The sequence below is a fragment of the Myotis daubentonii genome, chromosome 6, assembly GCF_963259705.1.
Source record: "Myotis daubentonii chromosome 6, mMyoDau2.1, whole genome shotgun sequence".
In the NCBI taxonomy this organism is placed as follows: Eukaryota; Metazoa; Chordata; class Mammalia; order Chiroptera; family Vespertilionidae; genus Myotis; species Myotis daubentonii.
In genome coordinates, this window is record NC_081845.1 from 59,867,243 (window position 1) to 59,887,285 (window position 20,043).

General features: G+C 35.0%; 1 protein-coding gene across 1 annotated transcript in view; it reads left to right on the forward strand.

Moving 5' to 3' along the window:
• ELOVL4 (ELOVL fatty acid elongase 4) overlaps positions 1-16,565 on the forward strand; it is a 35,426-nt gene extending 18,861 nt beyond the window's left edge. The window contains exons 2-6 of the mRNA XM_059701124.1: positions 6,023-6,210; positions 8,049-8,129; positions 10,823-10,994; positions 12,011-12,138; positions 14,473-16,565. Coding sequence (XP_059557107.1) covers positions 6,023-6,210; positions 8,049-8,129; positions 10,823-10,994; positions 12,011-12,138; positions 14,473-14,745 — 842 coding nt within the window. The 3' untranslated portion in view covers positions 14,746-16,565. The remainder of the gene's footprint in view (positions 1-6,022; positions 6,211-8,048; positions 8,130-10,822; positions 10,995-12,010; positions 12,139-14,472) is intronic.
• Positions 16,566-20,043: the final 3,478 nt, after the last annotated feature.

A 20,043-nucleotide genomic window follows, 5' to 3' on the forward strand; every position in this document is an offset into this window, starting at 1 on the left:
ATTACCAGAGGGAAGGGGGCTGATGAAGGCAGGTGGAAGAGGGTAAATGAGAGATAAATGGTTTTCTTCCATAAGTAAATTAGACTTTGATGCACACCATGTAATGTTCAGATGATGTATTGTAGAATTGTGTACTTGAAACTATATAATTTTATTGACTAATGTAACCCCAATAAATTCAATTTAAAAAACCCTGTTGGTGGAGGATTTTTTTAAGGGAAGCCCCATTTAAACAGATGATTTTTCTTCCCACTTTTTATAAAGGTATAATTTACACATAATAAAATTAACTCTAATTTTTAATGATTAATTTGTGAGGTTGTTTTTTTTTTTTACTTTTTTTTAATTGTTTTATTGCTTAAAGTATTACAAAGAGTATTACAGTAATATGTCTCCTTTTTTCCCCCGCCCTTGACAATCCCCTGTAATTTGTGAGTTTTGACACACATACGGTTGTATAAACATTACATGGCTTTAATACAGATAAAATTGTATAATGTTTGTAAATAAATCAGTCCCACTTGGCATGAGCTTTATGAAGCAGCCACAGTGTTTTAAATAGAAAGTATTTCCCAAGAAAGAGTTAACCCTAAAGGGTCTGGGAGGGTTAAAGTAATGTGTCTTGGTAATTCTTTTTTTCCAATTTCAAAAAATTGATTAGAGAGAGAGAGAGAGAAAGAGAGAAACATCAATGTGAGAAACATAGATGTGAGAGAAACATCTCATGAACTTGCTCATGAACTAGACTTACTTGATTTAATATGTAGCTTTAGGTTTGCTTAAATTTACTTTAAAACCAGGATAGTGAACTCATTACCAAAAAATAAATTTCTACTTACAGAAAGAAAGACCCAATAGTTAGAATTTTCTGAATTTAGGAATAACTTAGCTCCCTAAAACTTCTCATTGGTTCTAATTCTGTACTCTGAAAATAGAGAATAAATCTAATCTTTCTTTAGATCCTTTGGTATGTGATGAAGTCTCTTTTTTTTTGCAGGCTAGACATCCTTCCTCCTGTCCCATCACGCTTTGTGTCATGGTTTCCAAAGCATTCGTGGTCCTAGGCCAGGTCTGCCAGATGCAGCACCTAAGAAAATGTGAAACTTGGTTTCTTTGAGTGTCTCTTGTTTGTTTTTTTTCTGTTAAGGGAACTTTTGTAGGTCTCTCATTTTCTTTCACTTGAATTCTATCTTAAAATATCATTTGTACCCATAATTTAGAAAGAAATTAGGAAATTTTCTCCCTTAAATTTTTTCCTTTTTATTAAATTTATTTGGGGTGACACTGGTTAACAAAATTATACAGGTTTCAGGTGCACAGTTCTGTAGCACATCATCTGCACTGTATTGTGTGTCCATCACCATTTATCCCCCTTATGGCCTCCTCCACTTGCCTCCACCCTTCTCTCCTTCTGGCACACTGTTGTCCATGTCTATGAGTTTTTTCTCTTTTTGCTCAGTATCTCAAAATGAATGGACATGGTGACTGAGTGGCACTGGAATAGCTGGCAGGATACATGGGGCTATTGCTCCGCCTTCTTGGGCAAGTCTCTTAAGCTCTCTGAGTCTAATTTTTAAGATAAAGGGACCATTTCTAAATCGTGCAAGAGTAGGCCCTTGAAGCCGCAGCCGCCTCATGGCCCGGATTTCCCCCTTCCCCCCCCCCCCCCCCGCAACTGGTCCAGAAGGTCTTTCTGCCGTCCGATCTAATTGGCGTATTAGCTCTTTATTATATAGGATAGGCTCAAAATAAGAGCAAAGTCACTAAGACACAAAGGCATAAGCATATTAATAAACCTATTAATACTATAAAGTATAAAAATGAGACAGTTTGATTAGAGTCAGTTTATATGTGTGCCATATAGACCTCCTCCAAAAAACTTTTCAGAGATTTCCCAAGAATGTTACATAAAAGCCAGTTGAATTTTGATATTCCTGATGACAGAATTTGACTCCAGTGGTGGCAGGAGGGACAGGATTTTTTAATAGAATCCCCCCTCCCACTAATAAAATCATGGTATTGGATCCCACCCATAACTGTGTAGGATTAGGATATTGACAACATACTAGAAAAATATATTCTTTTACTCTAATATGCATAATCTATATTTGGATTCAGTGTAACTTAAATGAATAGGGCATGTAATTTACAATTAAGTTATTTAAACATTTGAGTTAATGAAAAACTGGGTAATTCATTTTAAGAATTTATTTTTATTGTTGACACTATTACAGATATCCCCCATTTTTCTCCCTCTTTGCCCACCTCCTCCCCTGGCCTTCACCAGACTTTTGTCTGTGGCCATGAGCTATGTATATATGTTCTTTGGCTAGTCTCTCTACCTTCTTGATAATTCATTATGTTAACGTAATACAGATTATATAAAGCTTCAGTACTCATTATTTTCCTTGACTGTTCTATTTCCTTATAATTTTTTTTTTTTTTGGTTCAAGACTTGAGGGGACCTGTTAGTAATAGTGAATTTTCATATCGTTGTATAACTCTATTGTGATCCACTCAGTCCTTCTTTTTAGTGGAAAAGGAAACATGCTGGGCATTTGAATGTTGTTCGAGTACTAACTGAAATATTAATGCAAGTAAATTCAGAAGGACACACAAATAACTGCAAAGGCAGGAAATTTCATGGAAATATTGTAGCATGGGAATTGTTATGTTGTTGTTCAGGTTGCTGGCAATTACTACAACTTTCATAATAATCACTGGAAGTGGAATTTTTGAGAGCTGGCAGGGCTAATTTGAGAAGGATCTTGTGTGAAGTGTGGCCTCTCTATAGGCAGAAAGTGATTGTTAAGTGGTTGCTGCATGAATGCATGACGTGTGTTGTTGGGCAAAGAAGTAAGGGCATTGCCTTTTTTCTCTTGGAGAAAGCATTAAAGACATTAAGCCTCATAGGGCACACATGTACTCGCTAAATACCTGGTTGAGGTGGTGTTAACTTCAGGTTAAAGTTGTGTACCAACATAGAGGAGTATCTGGCAATAGCTGTAGGAAGGGGTTGTACACTGAAGAAGCCTTGAATATCAGTAAATGTGCAGTTGGATTTCACTGAAGGGATCGAGAATAAAGGACTGATATGAAAAAATCCACTCTTCATTTATTCATTAAATAAATTTTTAGGTGCCGTGATAGGCCTTGCAATATAAGAATGAAAGACCCAGCCCCTGCCTTCAGGGAGATTACATTTTAAAGGAAGGTGACTGAACAAGGTGATGAGTGCTCTAATGCAGTGGTCGGCAAACCGCGGCTCGCAAGCCACATGCGGCTCTTTGGCCCTTTGAGTGTGGCTCTTCCACAAAATACCACGTGCGGGCGCGCACGTACAGTGCGATTGAAACTTCGTGGCCCATGTGCAGAAGTCGGTTTTTGGAAAGGAGATAGATGAAACAAGTGTACAAGACGGAGTGTGGATGGGAGAGTTGGAAGGTGTCCACCTCTGCGAACGTACCTCAATCAGATTGAGGATGTTTTTAGCAAAGGACAGCTTAGGAGTACCCTAATTAAGTTAATAACAATGTACCTACCTATATAGTTTAAGTTTAAAAAATTTGGCTCTCAAAAGAAATTTCAATCGTGTACTGTTGATATTTGGCTCTGTTGACTAATGAATTTGCCGACCACTGCTCTAATGGAACAGAAACATGTGCAGGTGCTTTGGCAGTGTAAAATGGGTCTCCTGGTCAGTGAAAATTTCCCATTTTCTTGATCCACTTTTCCTCACCTTCAATTCCATTCTTCCTCGTAATTATTATTTTAAAAAGTAACAATTTTCAGAAGTTAAAAAAACACTAAGGGATCACCTAGTTTCTTGGTATTTAAAAGTTGGTCCATGGAATATTAGCATAGCCTCAGTTGGAGCTTTCTAAAAAATGCAGAATCTTCCTAAAAATGGGCTACATCCCAGCCTTACTGAGTCAGACACTGCATTTTAGCATCTCCTTCCTCCCCAGGTGATTCTTCTTCTTCTTCTTTTTTTCATTCAAGTTGGAGAAGCACTAATCTGGTTTACCCCATATCTGGTTTTATAGATGAAGGACATGAAGACATTGTGCCCATGCACATTATTGTTCAGAACACCCTTTGAAGACAGTAGGAATTCTGTGTGTGGATTAGAGTGAGAAATGATCTTTGATGTTAGAAATTAGAATCTCTTTACAGATGAATTTATCTTCCTTTCTTTGTTACATAGCTTATTCCTTAAAGCAGTCCTTTTGCTCTTTTTTCAATGTCATGGAAAAAAAGTACCTGCCCTCAAGTTTGTGGATAAGAATAGCACACTATAGCAGCTCCTCCTTTAGTGACCTGAAGTAGAGAAGGCTTTAAGGTTTAGGGGGTTTGTGTTAAACTTTTATATAATGTAGAAAAATAAAGATCTAAATAGATAAGTACCCCTATGTTTTAAGGAGGCCTTTGGCATAGAAAGATATGATCAAAGAAAGATAAAATGCTAACATTAAGGAAAAGTGTACAATTACTGATAGGACCATTGTGACACAATGTCTTCAAACAAAAATACCACTCCTCCCTCCTATGAGAGATTTACTCTCTCTCCTGTCCTTTTCAGTGTTTTAGTTTATTTTAAGTCTGGAATACGTTCTGATTCAAATGGTAGAACCATAATTTCCATGAATAGACAGATAATAGACTTCCTATAAGCTATGAAATAAAGTCAGTTTTTCTTGTTCTCATATTTGTTTTCTTGAAAGTCACTATTCTACCTTGATAGCAACTCTTATTTTATAGAAACCATAGTTATTATATTACTTCCTGACTTTGGAGACTGTGATTAAATATTGTTTCAGTTGTGTTTTATGTCTTGAATCTTATTTTCTTTTGATAGTATATAAAAACATTCATTTAGCTTTAAGTAAAATATTTTGAAATATAAGTAATATGTAGTTTTATTAAAATGGACAGTTTAAAATACGGGACATTGTAATGAGCAAGTAAATTAAATTTATTTTGTTAGCTTTGGGAACTGGCTAAAAGGTAGAATTATTATTATTTTTTTTACTATTTTAAAAGTATATAATATTCCTGAAAATAGAACATAGAAATGCTTTGCTTTACCAAGAAGAAATTAGACATTAGTTTCATAATCTTTTAAATGCTGTTTAACTTTTAGAAATATAAAATTTAATTTCAATATCTCCTTAAAATGTATTAGAAAATTAATTTTTGTTAACTGCATATTTCATTTTCATGCTTGTCTTAGAAATATTTTACTTCTGGCAGAACCTTTGTAAAATTGATTCATGGATGCCTATTTCAATATTAAGGACACTTGATTTATTTTAAATGAAATAGTGTGTTATATATATATTTACACATATGTAAAGTAAATGACTTATAGCTTTAGAGAAAAACTATAAATTGGTTATGTTTATGGGTAAAAAAATAGACATGTTCTCAAGGAAAATTTTGGAAAAATGTCTTGAATATGATGATTACTATTTAAATAAATTATAGAACTGTAATGATCTCTAAGTTAATATCCCAGATATAACTACTTTTGTCTTCAGTATCCAGAAATATCCCAGGAAATGGCTTTTATTGCTCCACACCTCTTCAGTTTACTAATTCTTTCCTGTCTTAAACATAGGAGGGAGCAACTTCCAAACTGCACTGATAAATTTCACATTTAATATGGAAGACAAGTTTCTCCTTAAAGTATTTTTCTGTCTATGAAGTGTCTCATTAACTTGTCATCTCATCCCAAGTTTGTCCTATATTTTTAGTAAGCTTTATTTCTTGTCTTTGTTCTCTAGGTTCTCTGTAAAACCTAACATGTGACATATGTAACAAAACTTTGTTTTCAAAAGCTGCTCACAAGACTTCGTCTTGTTTCTTTGGTTTTTATGTCATGTATTTTTGTTGGGACTCAGAGGACAATGATCTGTATTTGGTCAATTTAGGAAAACTAAGTTGAAACACAATTCCTAAAAAATTCATTTTATAAAACATACTGTTTAATGAATTTTATGTTATTTTGTTCTCCCTGTAGATAAACGTGTGGAAAATTGGCCTCTAATGCAATCTCCATGGCCTACGCTTTGTATAAGTACTCTTTATCTCCTGTTCGTGTGGCTGGGCCCAAAGTGGATGAAGGCCAGAGAACCTTTTCAGATGCGCTTAGTACTCATTGTCTATAATTTTGGGATGGTTTTGCTTAATCTTTTTATCTTCAGAGAGGTATGTTTACTAAACTCACTTTATATTTCCCCTGGGTTATTGGAAATTAAAAAAAGAGAATATGTAAAACCATCATTGTAACATTGTACCACAAAGTACCTTAGTTATTCGCAAGCATGTCAAACTCAAAGGCTAACACGGGCCAAATAAACGAGGCATGCGGCCCGTGGGCCACGAGTTTGACATGCTTGCTCTAAAAGTAAATTTTATATTGACATTTTCCATTTTTGGATAATAAAAATATAAAACATACATAAGGTATAGGACAGGTGTTTAAAAGGAAATTTTGAAGTAGGCAGACTGGGTTCTAAAATAACCCTTATGAGTTATTCTGACATTGGAAATTATTTAACTTTTCTGAGACTCATTTTCCCACAAATGGGGAAAATACCTACCTCTAGGGCAGTGATGGCCAACCTATGACACGCGTGTCAGAGGTGACACGGGAACTCATTTTTTTGGTTGATTTTTCTTTGTTAAATGGCATTTAAATATATAAAGTAAATATCAAAAAAATAAAAATTTGTTTTACTATAGTTGCAAATATCAAAAAATTTCTATATGTGACACGGCACCCGAGTTAAGTTAGGGTTTTTCAAAATGCTGACACGCCGAGCTCAAAAGGTTCGCCATCACTGCCTAGGGTATCAGAGATAAAAGTGAAGTAACTTTTGCATAGTATTTAGCACATATTAAGTACTCAGTAAATAGTTGCACATATCTATACTAATAAAAGGGTAATATGCTAATTAGACTGGGTTGACCAGCCATCATCCAGACGTCCAACTTCCTTCTGGAAAAAGCCATGTGGTTGGGGCCAAGGCAGAGACAGTTAGGGCGACCAGGCCAGCAGGGGAGGGCAGTTGAGGGCGAGATCAGGCAGGTAGGCAGAGACAGTTAGGGATGATCAGGTAGCCAGGGGAGCAAGGTAGGAGCGATCAGGCCAGCAGGGGGGCAAGGTAGGGGCAATCAGGCAGGTAGGGGGGCAAGGTAGGGGTTATCAGGCTGGCAGGCAGACGGGTTAGAGGCAATCAGGCAGGCAAGGAGGCGAGTGGTTAGGAGCCAGTCATCCTGGATTGCGAGAGGGATGTCCGACTGCCGGTTTAGGCCCGATCCCACACCCACAGGGATCAGGCCTAAACCAGCAGTCAGACATCCCCCAAGGGGTCCCAGATTATAGAGGGTGCAAGCCAGGCTGAGGAACCCCACTTCATGCACAAAATTCGTGCACCAGGCCTCTAGTTTATTTATAATTCTTACTCGGCAGTTTCAGGTTCGTAATTGATCAAACTATGCAGATGTAAAATGCCAATTTCAAATTAAATCCTATTATATAATGTCATTGTAATTTGGATTGAAGGTAAAATGAGTTCACTGTTATACAACTATTGCTACTAATCATTGTATACTTTTCTTGGCACTAGCAAATTCTTTAATTGACAACTTAGGCTACGGAATCTCCGCTTGGTAAAAACCTTTTATTTATTTGGTACTTTTACCTAATTTGTTAGATACAAACCACTTGAGATCAAGAATAAAAATCAATACAACTCTTAGATCTGAGGAATGGTCAATCAGAATTTCTCTTAATATTATGAAGTAGATAGAATTGATGTCTTAGTCCAAAAGTTACATGTGATTTTTAATTTATTCTAAATTTCAGAAAATTGAGACAGTAAATTGTAAATATTCCAACACATTAAATATTTAATGCATTGGAAATATTTTAGATAATATTACTTTTAAAAATAATTTCAAAGATTGCATATTGTATTTAGGACTCTTAAATGCTGTGTCTACTAAAACTTTACTCCCAATGTTATTCCCTTTTTTTCCAGTTATTCACGGCATCCTATAAAGCAGGATATAGCTATATTTGCCAGAGTGTGGATTATTCTGATAATGTTAATGAAGTCAGGGTAAGTACATTAACTCTTAACCACAGAAGATTTAATTTTATAGTCCCCAGTCTGTGAAAAACATACTTTTATATAGTGGTAGAAGTGTACTGGATTGTTTTGTGTCAGTAAAGCTATTTTTTTTCAAGTACATAATTAAAAATCTGTTTTCTTACCTACCGTGTTTTGCATTTGGTGTGGGAGTGTGAATACATGTTGGGTTACTAGATTGCAGTACTTTAAAAAAAGTTCTATGCTTAATGTAAAGATATTTTAGATTTTTGTTGTTTTTGGTCAAGAATAGAAATTCATAAAGAGATTCTAATTTTTTGTTAAGAAAGTCTGAGGAAAAACAAATGTTTTATAGTATACCACAATTTTTATAGGTATAGACTCAGTTTTTATTATATTTGCAGAAAAATAAACCAATAGTAATAGAATGTTACCATATTTTACTTTCCAATCACCTACATTAATAAATTTACCATTTTATTCAAATGGAAAAAATAATAGTTATTTTATTAAGTATTTATCAAACTGCTCTTGTGTTTGTGGTTCATATTTAAAGATATATACATAAAACATGTAAACATGTTATATGTTTTATGTTACATGTAATATACGTAGTAATAATGTGATATGTAGTAGCTTCCCTTGAAAACACTAGCTTTTTGGAATTGGGGTTGGATAATATAAATAGCAATATTCATCAAGATCCAAGATCAAACTGCTTTAATGTACTTACTATGATATGTCCATGCCTTCATTTCCTTATTAGAAGATTTATGTGCCGATGAAAAAAATCACCCCTTTGGTTGTCATAATTCGTTTTATTCATTTAGCATATCAATTGTACTGAATATCAATTATATGCAGATAGTGTGAGGGGCACTGAAGACACGGAAAAGACGGGAACCCTGCCTTTATGGAGTTGACATTCTTGTGAAGGGTGGCAGAGGCAAACAATAGTCATGTAACAAATGGGAGGCAAGAAAATCAGACCTGTGGTATGACTGAAAAGGATGAGGGGAGTACTTCATTTAAATTTCTTGGCTAGGAAAAATATTTTTCGGATAACCATATTGTCAGAGAACCTCCTCAGGGAGAAGAAAAGGAAAAAGTGTTTAACTTGCTTTCTTTTAGGACTGCACTTAGAAAAACCCCTTGGGTGAAACAACAAACTAATATTTTTAGGATAAAGATTTAAAATATCACCCTGGCCTGCATAACCAGTCACTTCTCCAAGAAATTAGCTATTGTGAGACTGTAAACTAGGAGGAGAGAGAACCAGAGATTCGCAACAGATTGCATGTGAAATTTTCCTCCCTGTCTCTTCTCCTCTTAATATTAGATGTAGTAGAATAAATATTTTACTCAGAGACTTGTTTTTGTATTTGTTGTTATGTAGCCAAGAAGTATCACTTTTCACTTTGATGTAGCTATTCAAAGGTATCTAATACAGTTTGCAAATGAAAGATAGGAATTATTTATTACTATTCATAAATTGTGGCTAATTTAGAGGCCCAGTTTTTTGGGGGGGAGGATAAGGCATTATCTTTTACCTTCTAGATAAAGTTTACTATGCCAAAATGGTTACTTTATTTTAAGGTACTAACATAATAGTGAATATTAAATATATTGTGTTGCTGTGAGAGGTTAACTATTTTAAGCCTATTTTTAACCATATTATTACGCAAGCAAATTCAGTGAATAATTCTCAATCTGTAAATAAAAGAGTTTATTTTCTCTTTGGCCCACACTTTATGTAATTTTGTTTTTCAAAAGAAAAAACAAACAACCAAAACCCCATGATATCCAACAGGTGCAGGGATAAAATAAGGGATCTATTAATTCTAAAACATCTAAGCCTATGAATGAATCTGTTAGACAACACCTGACACACAAAGGTTTATTCAGTTAGGTACTCCCTAGGGCACATATCACAAAAAGTACTTGACATAAAAAGTTGAGTTTAGGCTTCTGTTATAATAGAATTCTTTAAAATACTTTAAAACATATATACAGAAGTCACATCTCACTGGCTCCTTGGCTCCTTAATCTCAGCAGTATAGTAATCCTTCTGTACCATCTGGTGTCTTAATTAGAGCCCCCCAAAGAAAAGACTTACTTATGTAAGCAGGATTATATTTATGACCTAGGAAATGTTTGTTGTTTCTGTTTATTTATTTTAATCTGCTATTTTAAAGATTTTACTGCCTAATGCAGACTTCTGTGATTAGGTACTTTGTTGCATGTGTTAAAGTGAGAGAGAGAGAGATAGACACTAACAGAGACTGGTTGCTATCCATAAGCGTACTTACAAGAATATGAAGTATAATATAGACTAAGCATGAACGATTGAAGTGCCATGCACCTATACAAAGTAAATGCCTCAGTTTCTTTACCAAATTGAAAAACATAGCAATGTGAATGTATTTACAGCTCTTGGTACTACAGCAGTTTGGTACTATGTGGATCCAGCTATGTATCATGAAATATTTTCTATATTGTTAGTACAGAGTAGAAACAGATTTGGACTCTGGTCTTTCTCATTATTCCCCCATGGATAGATGCCTAGATTTCACACCTTCTTAAGCAAAAAATGATTTCATTCCTCGTACATTTTGTGTAGTGAAAATTATTTAGGACTTATATACAATGAGTAGAAAACTATATGATGATACCAATAATAATGCTTTTCTTTCTTTATACAGATAGCTGCTGCTCTGTGGTGGTACTTTGTATCTAAAGGAATTGAGTATTTGGACACAGTGTTTTTTATCCTAAGGAAGAAAAACAACCAAGTCTCTTTCCTTCATGTATATCATCACTGTACAATGTTTACATTGTGGTGGATTGGAATTAAGTGGGTCGCAGGGGGACAAGGTGAGCATTTTCAGAAACATATCTGCATTTATTAAATTATGTAAATATGTTGGATGGAAAGTAATGAGAACCTGGGAATTTGAGTTTGTCCATAATTTAACTTGCTTTCATGATTATTTCTGTATTAATTTCATTGTAAAGAAATTTGAAGAAAGTAAAGCTTTAGCTTTATTTGCCTGTGACTTTTTGCCTGTGACTACTTTAACACTGAAGATTTGTCCCAGAGATGAGCATAAAATAATTATAAGTGTAGAAAATAATATTTTGATGGGGAGCAGTTCTAGTAGTTTTCATCCAAAGGATATCAAGATATAGCTTCTCAGTCTGAAGGCTCCATTCCAGTTTAAGCCAAGAGCCCATTCCTGCTCTATAATATGCCGTAAAATCAGCATGTTGATTCTTACCCAAAGGAAATTATATATTGCTTTGTTAATGTTAAAGATAATCTGAATTCATAGTTTGGCTAAGATCTGCCTCTAGCTTTTCAGATGCCTGTAGATTGAAGATGATTTACATTCCTCTGATGAGGACCCATGGTACAAGACATTATAGTACAGTTCACCTCACTTAAAATTATTTAGAAGCCTAAGAAATATTTTTGTAGGTATTTATATTGGCACATCTAAAGGCAATAATGAGACATTTGAAAATTTACTTAAACCATTATATGTACCATGACTTCCCCCCTCAAGAATAATAGGATGAAAAGTAATACAGGTAATTCTATATTGGGGCCCACTTAAACTACTGGAGTACCCCACTTGAAAGCTCACTATTTTGAAAGTCCTTTGCATTTGGAGAACATCCATTTTATATGTTAAAACCTGAGTGTAAACATTAAAAATACCTAGCATGTTCTGACGAGAAAGCTTTTCAATAGTACTATTTTACAACATTTATTCCTAATCTTTACTCAAGATTGTTAGGAAATAAAGTAGACTCATTTGTTTCATATCCAAATAGTTTATTGACCAATAAAATTTTCTCTTATCTTGTAATTTCCTCTTTTTTTAAAGCATTTTTTGGAGCCCAGCTGAATTCCTTCATTCATGTGATTATGTACTCATACTATGGGCTAACTGCATTTGGCCCATGGATTCAGAAGTATCTTTGGTGGAAACGATACCTGACCATGTTGCAACTGGTGAGTAAAATGCTTCTAAAGTTTCTTCTGGCGCAACACTGAACATGTTTGAGTTTATTGTAAAGTGCTGAGTGATTTTTGACAATTTTCTATTACAAATTCAACTCTATGAGCCAGCTTTGGGAGTTGAGGTTGCTTGGCTCTGAGCTACCTGTTCATAGAATTATGGGTTATGGCCACTTGCTTTTTAAGTGTCTTTAAAAGACTAGACTAGCTCTTGTCTAAGAGAATATTCTTTAAAAATATATATCTGTGAAGTGGATGAGTAAAGATCTAAGCACACCACAAAGTACATAGACTCATATATGTCTAGAAAAATAATATAACTCTTTCTTAGGTGATTTTAAAAATATATTATTATTTCTCTTCATCCTGTTTGCTGTTCCAGTTTTCAGTAATTGTTAACAAATCCCATACATTTAGAATAAAAGTTGAAGAAAAGGCATAGAGCCAAGAAAGGGTTGAGGTAAAGGAAGGGAACAAGGACTGGAGAACTCCTCTTATTTCTCCAACACCAATTCCTCGGAGAGCAGAGCTAGGTATTTTCAATTGCTAGTCTTTGGAGTAGACAGTTTCCAGCACATCCCCAGTAGGACTTCATATAGCATTTGGGTGCTTCAGTGTAACATTCAGAGCTAGGCACTAGCCTAGTCATGAAACTGGAAACCCAGACCAACCTGGTAGTATTCTTCAAGCCTTGGAATTTATTATAATTTGCTTTAATCATAGCATGCACACAATTTTATCAGTGAAATCACATTTGGAAATACTATCCATCTCTGCTTTAAGTTGCCAAACAGCTGGCTAACCAAACAGGAAACACAACTTTTGGCGAATGCTGGTGTGAACAATTCATTTGTAATTAAAATGCTACAGGAAGCTTCCTTCAGTTTTTGTGTAAGCTGTTTATACAGTTTGTGTAATTTATTTCTCTTAGTAATTAGTAAGTGGTCCCAAGAAAATGAAGAGATTACAAAAATCACATGAACTATTGATACCTATTTTGTTGGAGCCTGCACCTGACTCTCCTTGAGCGATGCCGTACTCAGTCACACCCACAGACACACCCTTTTTCGGTGATGCCAGTTCAAGAACCATTGTGAAATCCAAAGTTCTTAAAATCTGGATTTGCCATGGAAAATTTTTTAAGTGTTTAACGTGATATAAGTTTGGGGCTTACCTGGAATAAATTATTTTAATAATATTTGATACAATAATACTGATAATGATATCCTTAAAGAGAAACCACAAAAGTCCATTCCAAATAGGATGTTAATTTATGAAGGGTAGTGTATTTCCAGTTCTTACAACAGATAATCATGTAGGCTAATCTTGTAAATACATAACACTGGTTAACACCATGAAATTCATAATTTTTATCTTGAGAACCTTTCATTTATTAATATATTTGAATTTAAACTGATTTGCCTCATCTTAATTAAAAGCATCTTAATTTTGGTTTTTCTCTTTTTAAAAACTCTTCAAGTTGAAAGTGATTCTCTCTTTTTGCACTATTTTCAACTACCTACTAAATTTTACCAAAGATCATAGCTTTTAAAGAATAGTGTTAATTCAAATGCCTATTACTTCTCTGCTATTTTGTAAGAAGTTCATTTTAAAACTATAGATACCAATTTACTGACAATTTTGTGGAAAGAAATAGGTCTAAAATGTGGGAGTAACACAAAAATTGAAGAGCCTCCAATACTATTACTTTACTCTCTTAGGCCACTGATATTCTCTCTCATTAGATGATATTATTCACTAGAGGCCCAGTGCATGAAATTTGTGCATTGGTAGGGATCCTAGTGGCTGCCAGCTGCCTTCCAGGGCCTCCCTCCCTTCCCCTGGTTGGCCCTGCCCCCAGTCGAACTCCCAGAAGAACTCCCTGTTGGGACAATTTGCATACTATGTTTTTATTATATAGGATTATTATCCAGCAGATATTCATTGAGTCAGACACTGTGCCAAAGACTCAGGAATCATCATAGCAAAACAGTGTCCTGCCCTTTGGACTTACATACGAGTGGAAAGATGGGTGATCCAGAAGTCAATTTTAGATAGCTGTCATTCTTATAAAGGAAAAACCCACACAAAACAAAAACCCTTTGGTGAATGAGATTGAAATGGCCAGTTGGGTGGAGGCACTTTAGTTCTAGTCATCAGGAAGCCTTGCTGAGGAGAAGGCACTTGAGCAGCTACCTGAATGAGCAAGAGCCAGGAGTGGGAGCCAGAGAACTATTAAACTTTGGATAAGGTGGCAGAATTTGGGCCTGTCTTAGCTATCTAGAAGATTCTGAAGTTGTTTGCTATGCATTTGCTTCTGTTTTCCAGGTTCAGTTCTTTGTGACCATTGGACACACAGCAATGTCTCTTTACACGGATTGCCCCTTCCCGAAGTGGATGCACTGGGCTCTGATTGCCTACACAATCAGCTTCATATTCCTCTTCCTCAACTTCTACATTCGGACATATAATGAGCCTAAAAAATCAAACACTGGAAAAACAGCTGTGAATGGTATTTCAGCCAATGGTGTGAACAAATCAGAAAAACTGGTGATAGAAAATGGCAAAAAGCAGAAAAATGGAAAAGCGAAAGGAGAGTAAATTGAACAAGGTCTTAACTGCTGTTGACAGTGAGGAAGTCCCATTTCAGATAAAATTTCAGGGAAAACAAGCAAATGAGGGTTTGGGGTGGGGAGAAAAATGGCAAATGTGCTCTTATGTATTAGTGACCTTTAGATTGAGTAAAGTGTTAGCTATGATACCCAGATGTTTTATTTATGAAGTTTTTATTTTAAACATTTTTTTTTATTAGCTTTCATGTTGTCCAGACCAAAGCAATTGTTATGTGACTTTGGAGGCATCGTTTGTCTATTGCATGAAATTTCTCATGTATCTTACATGCAGTTATTCCTCAGTCCGATGATCACAGAAACACAGTCTTTATGAGTTTTTTTGGCTAAATTACTAATTACCTACTGATTAAATCAGTTACTATACATTTGCTGGTCCAAAGCTAGAAATGCAGATACTTTAAAATTTGCACATTTGAATTCTTTTGCTGACTGGAATGATTGAATCTCTCCACCTCTGGTTTGAATATACCTTTGTGGTTGTAATTAAATTTTTAAAATCTGATGATCTCTGTAGACTTTTAGAGGCTTGATGATGATGGTGTTGGTGAAAATAAGAAAGAATTACAGTAAAATCCTGTCTGGTGACCCAGAGGTCACCATGACTTGTGGCACACAAATCACTGCGGGAAACAGTTTTTGTGAAAAGGCAGCCTTTCAATATTTCTATGACTATCAGAAATACATTATGAAAATTAAGATTATTGTCTGATTGGAACATGAAACAACTCATGTCTTTATTGGTGTCATCATAAATAGTTACATTCATGTGCTGTTAGGAGACAGTATGTTGATTTTTACCAGACTTCTAATGTTTTGATTTGCGGCTGTTAACCGATTTTTCATATGTGGAAATATACCTACCTCTTCTGTTGGAAAGAACATTTAAAATTAAATAAATTTTAATTAAAAAAATCAAGGAGTCCTCTATTGTAGATCTTAATATTGACTATCCAATCCACTAGTATTTTTTTTTTTTTTTGCTTTTTTACAAATGGGCATACACCAAATTTTTCTGTGAAACTATTCTTCTCTTTCAATGTGTTTAATTTTGGAGTGATATTTTTCTTGTGACAGAGTTGCAAGATCTTATTTATTAACTAGATATGAAGTGTAAACCCATTTTGGTGCAATATTCCTGACTCCTTGGTGCTCAAAAAATCATTAAATTCAGTGCTTGATTGTTACAAGGTGTTAATTGTTAAGACACAAAATGAATAAAAATGAGAGTAGTCAGAACCAGAAAGTTAAATTTGCTGTTTACAAATGAAGTATTTCATGTAATGTAAATGAACAACTGGAAATTGACTAAGAAAGAGAAGTTGTACAGTGTCTTATTACATAGGTCAAATTGTTAGGGGTGTTGCACAGGAATCATTACGGGAAGAGAAAATGTAACCTCCCCCCCCCCCAAAAAAAAACAAAAACAAAAACAAAAACGAAAGCATGAATCTTTCTAAGCATCTCAAGATGTCAAAACTGCATGTGCAGGATGTATGCTGTTTGTGCAGACCAACTATTTCAGAATATTTGTAAACTATAAAATATTTATTGTGCATTAAAATTACACACTTTTCCCCCAAAAGGTATGCAGTCATAAAAATTATAGAAAATTTGCAACAAATATAGTTGTTTGGTCTAAGAGGATTCAGCACCTGTGTTTTTGCTGCTCAGTGTGTAATGACTAGAGGTTTGTAAATCTTTGTGAACATTCTGTACTGGTTCCCCAGAGCTATTTGTTCCCTGCTACCTGATTTCAGCACAATAAATATACTGCTGTGGGAAAAATGACATTTTGTTAGTCAGTTTATTATAAGGTAAATTATCTACTAGATTGGTTTTTATTCACTTCAGTTCTAAATTCTGCCACCAATTTCTAATGCAGAAAAGAAATGAAATTAGAACTTGGATGTCTACAATTTCTGATAAAAATTTATGATAACATAGTTTTACTTTAAAAATTAGTTGCTTTTGGATCCAGACACAAAACGTATTTTTTTTCTAAATTAGTCTTACATTTGTCATTTCAAATGTAAGCTTTAACACTTTCAAATTCTATGCGCTTCTTTTTGAGCCAAAAATACAGTGGGGCAGGGGTGGGGGGAGGCTCTTGTGTCCTTATTTGTAAATCATTTAGCTCTCATTGTACCTTATCAGAGATGATTTTAAGATGTTATAAGTATAACCTTTTCTAGTTGCTTTCATAATATCTCTACCATCACACTAAGATGCATGCTTCATACCTAAAAGTAATTGAAGGAGGATTGCATCCTATTTTTGGTAAAACTTTGTCTCTAACTACAGAAGTGTTTTCTTACATAGAAAGCAGGGATTTTATGAAATATTTTTACTGAGTAGAAACACCTGAAGCATGTGGCAGTGCATTTTCCAATAGAGTCGATGACTGTAGCTCTTCTTTCCCTTTCCTATGTTACTCTTGACTCTGTTTTGCTGATGGACACTGACCGATGACTAATTTCAGTATTAGTATTATTAATTTAGTCATTCTCTCTTTCTACACACTCCTTGGGCTTTCAAAATTATTTCATATGGATTATTATAGTCACACTTTAGAACATGGAATCTTGCCATATTTTGTAGTTTATTGGGAATATTTTAATTTACAGGTTTGTTTCATATAAGCAGCTCAGTTTCCCTATAAATAAGAAGGAATCTAGAAGTGGAAGTGATTTTTGATGTCCTACCCATTTCATAATATGACAATTTAGGCATTGTGTATTGACTATTGATGCTGAACTTTATCTCACCTTCATTAAAATGCTACATCAAGCTGAGCTGTTCACACTCTCGGCTCTTTCCTCCTCATAGCCTTAATCTCAGCCAGCTGCATTCATAGCTGTCCTATTGAGAAAAAGATGCCTGCAGATGTACGGATGTAAAGTGGGTGCTCAGTACAGACAAGGGGACTTAGACTTGGGATCCTGCTGGATGGTCAATAGGTCTGCAGAGTTGAGAGACACCAAGATGCTGAGCTGCATACCCAGGAGCCCAGCATCGTCACAGTAGCCATAAAACCTGTGTACTGAGATTGGTCACCTGCCATAGACATAGAGAACCACTACCATCTGAAGACGGATTCTAGAATAAATCACTAAAAGAGCATTGTGACCTACTGAAGAAGGTGGTCAAAGCTGTCTGTAGATGGTTCACAGGAATTTTAGGTAGGCAAGGGTTGATCTGCATTCCCCCTTAGAGTTCTTCTAGGCTTACAGGTCTAGCTTTTGCTATATCCTAAGAAATTAAACTTTTTTCCTACTGGTTAAAAAAAAAACAAAAAACACAAAAAACAGCCCAGATCTTATGTGTTCTTTTTCCTTTGTCTTCTTCATTTTACCACATAAAGTCATATTTACATGTCCACATGCGAACAAATTTTCCTTCATACCTTCATTCCTTGGAGATCCGTCTGTTCTTAAATAGAAATTCAACTAGAATTTTATTTTTCCCATTCTGATTGGTGAGGTTTTCCCAGGGAATGTGTTCTTAAAGTATTTCCTCTGAGAATAAATACATGTTGAAACACATCAGCTAATACCTATCTACCTATCTACCTAATTACAATAATCCTATGAAGCTGTCAGAAGGTCACATTGTACTTGAACATGTACATAGAAACGATGACCAAATTAAAAGCCATTCTTAAATGAAAAACCGTAGAAGGTTTAAATAATTCAGCCATTTCTGAAAAGATAAAATTGGAATTATTGGGTATTTCCCAATTTAACTACAAGAGTTTAAAGAGTATTTTGTCACTCCATATGTATTTTTAACTACTGAGAGTATTTTGTCAGTCCATATGCACAGTTTGTGTACTCTATCAGTCCCCAGGTGTCTCTGAAACCCTTTTTTTTGCTATTTTCGAGAAGCCAGTTAGTTTGCTCTTTTTATCAGTTTTATATTTTGTCTTTGAATTTGCCGTGCGGAAAAAGGAAACATCCAGTTGAAATTCCTTTGTCATCCCTGATGCATTACATTTAACCAAGTTTCTCCTCCCTGTGAGGAGCTATCCTAGAACCAGTCTTTCAAGAACAGTGATTACCTACCTATTTGGTAATGAGAGGGTGGGTAGATTATGAGTCTTGCCTAGTAGGTAGCATTATGTTAGTGACATTCGCACCTCACCTTTGAATGTGGCTTGTGTTCTGAGTAATAAATCTGGAATCAAATTCAGCATTTACATTTTAATAAGCATGTTATATAGTTAGTGTTTATTATCTGTAACATACAGTTGGATTTCAAATATTTTCTCAGTTCAGCTCTCAGTGAAAATTTAATATTGATGTTATAGAGTCACAAAAGAATAAATAACTGCTTGATAAAGCTATATTTATTCATCACATTTAAGTGTTCTCATTGTGCTTGAATTATTACTGTCATTATTACATACTTGCAACCGTGGTGGCTGGTCTTTTTTTCCAGAAAGAAAAGGAGTATGGGAGCCTTTGAGGCAAAAGAGCAGCCAGATGAATTTGGGTAATAAATTTCTAACATCTTTAGAGATGAGATTTGGAGTTCACACCTAGAGTCTACCCTAAATATTAACCACTTCAGAAAACCCTCTGTAGGTTAGTGTGCTAGATATTTATTGGCTCTACAAATCCAATCTTATCCCCTTTATACACTCTCCTTCCCTCCCCGGCATTACAGTGTCTGGAGGACTAAAAATGACATTTCTCAGATTCTCTCACAAATTTGGGTTCTGTCAGTCGGAGGCACTTATGAAATTTTTGGAAGACAGAGGGAGGTGGGTGCAATCCTCCTATATAATGTGATCACATTATATAGGAATGTAATTATATACACAATATGAACTCATGATTTAAATTCTTGATGTAAGTGTTGGCAGCTAAACTACATGCTCCACTATCCTGGCACCGATTCTGTGAATGCAGTCAGTGGTCATGGTGATGGCAATCACGGCAGATGTGGTCATATGAATTTGAAGTCAAAGACTAGGGGTGGCTTCTGACTTTCATTCTTCCAGTTTACCATAATCTTATAAGCATATAATTCTTTACATGAAAGCACTTTCTACTTGAAATGCCTTGAGTGATATCTATTTTATGCGGTGAACCATACCTCACTAAGTATTCAGCACCAAAATTTGATCAAAAAATAGACTAGCAAAGATAATACTATGGAATTGGGTATCTGTCCTAGTTGAGTGATAATTTCATGACATGTGGGAGATACGATACTCTTTTCCACATAGAAAATAGTTGAATTTTCACCTATGGTAACTTAGAAT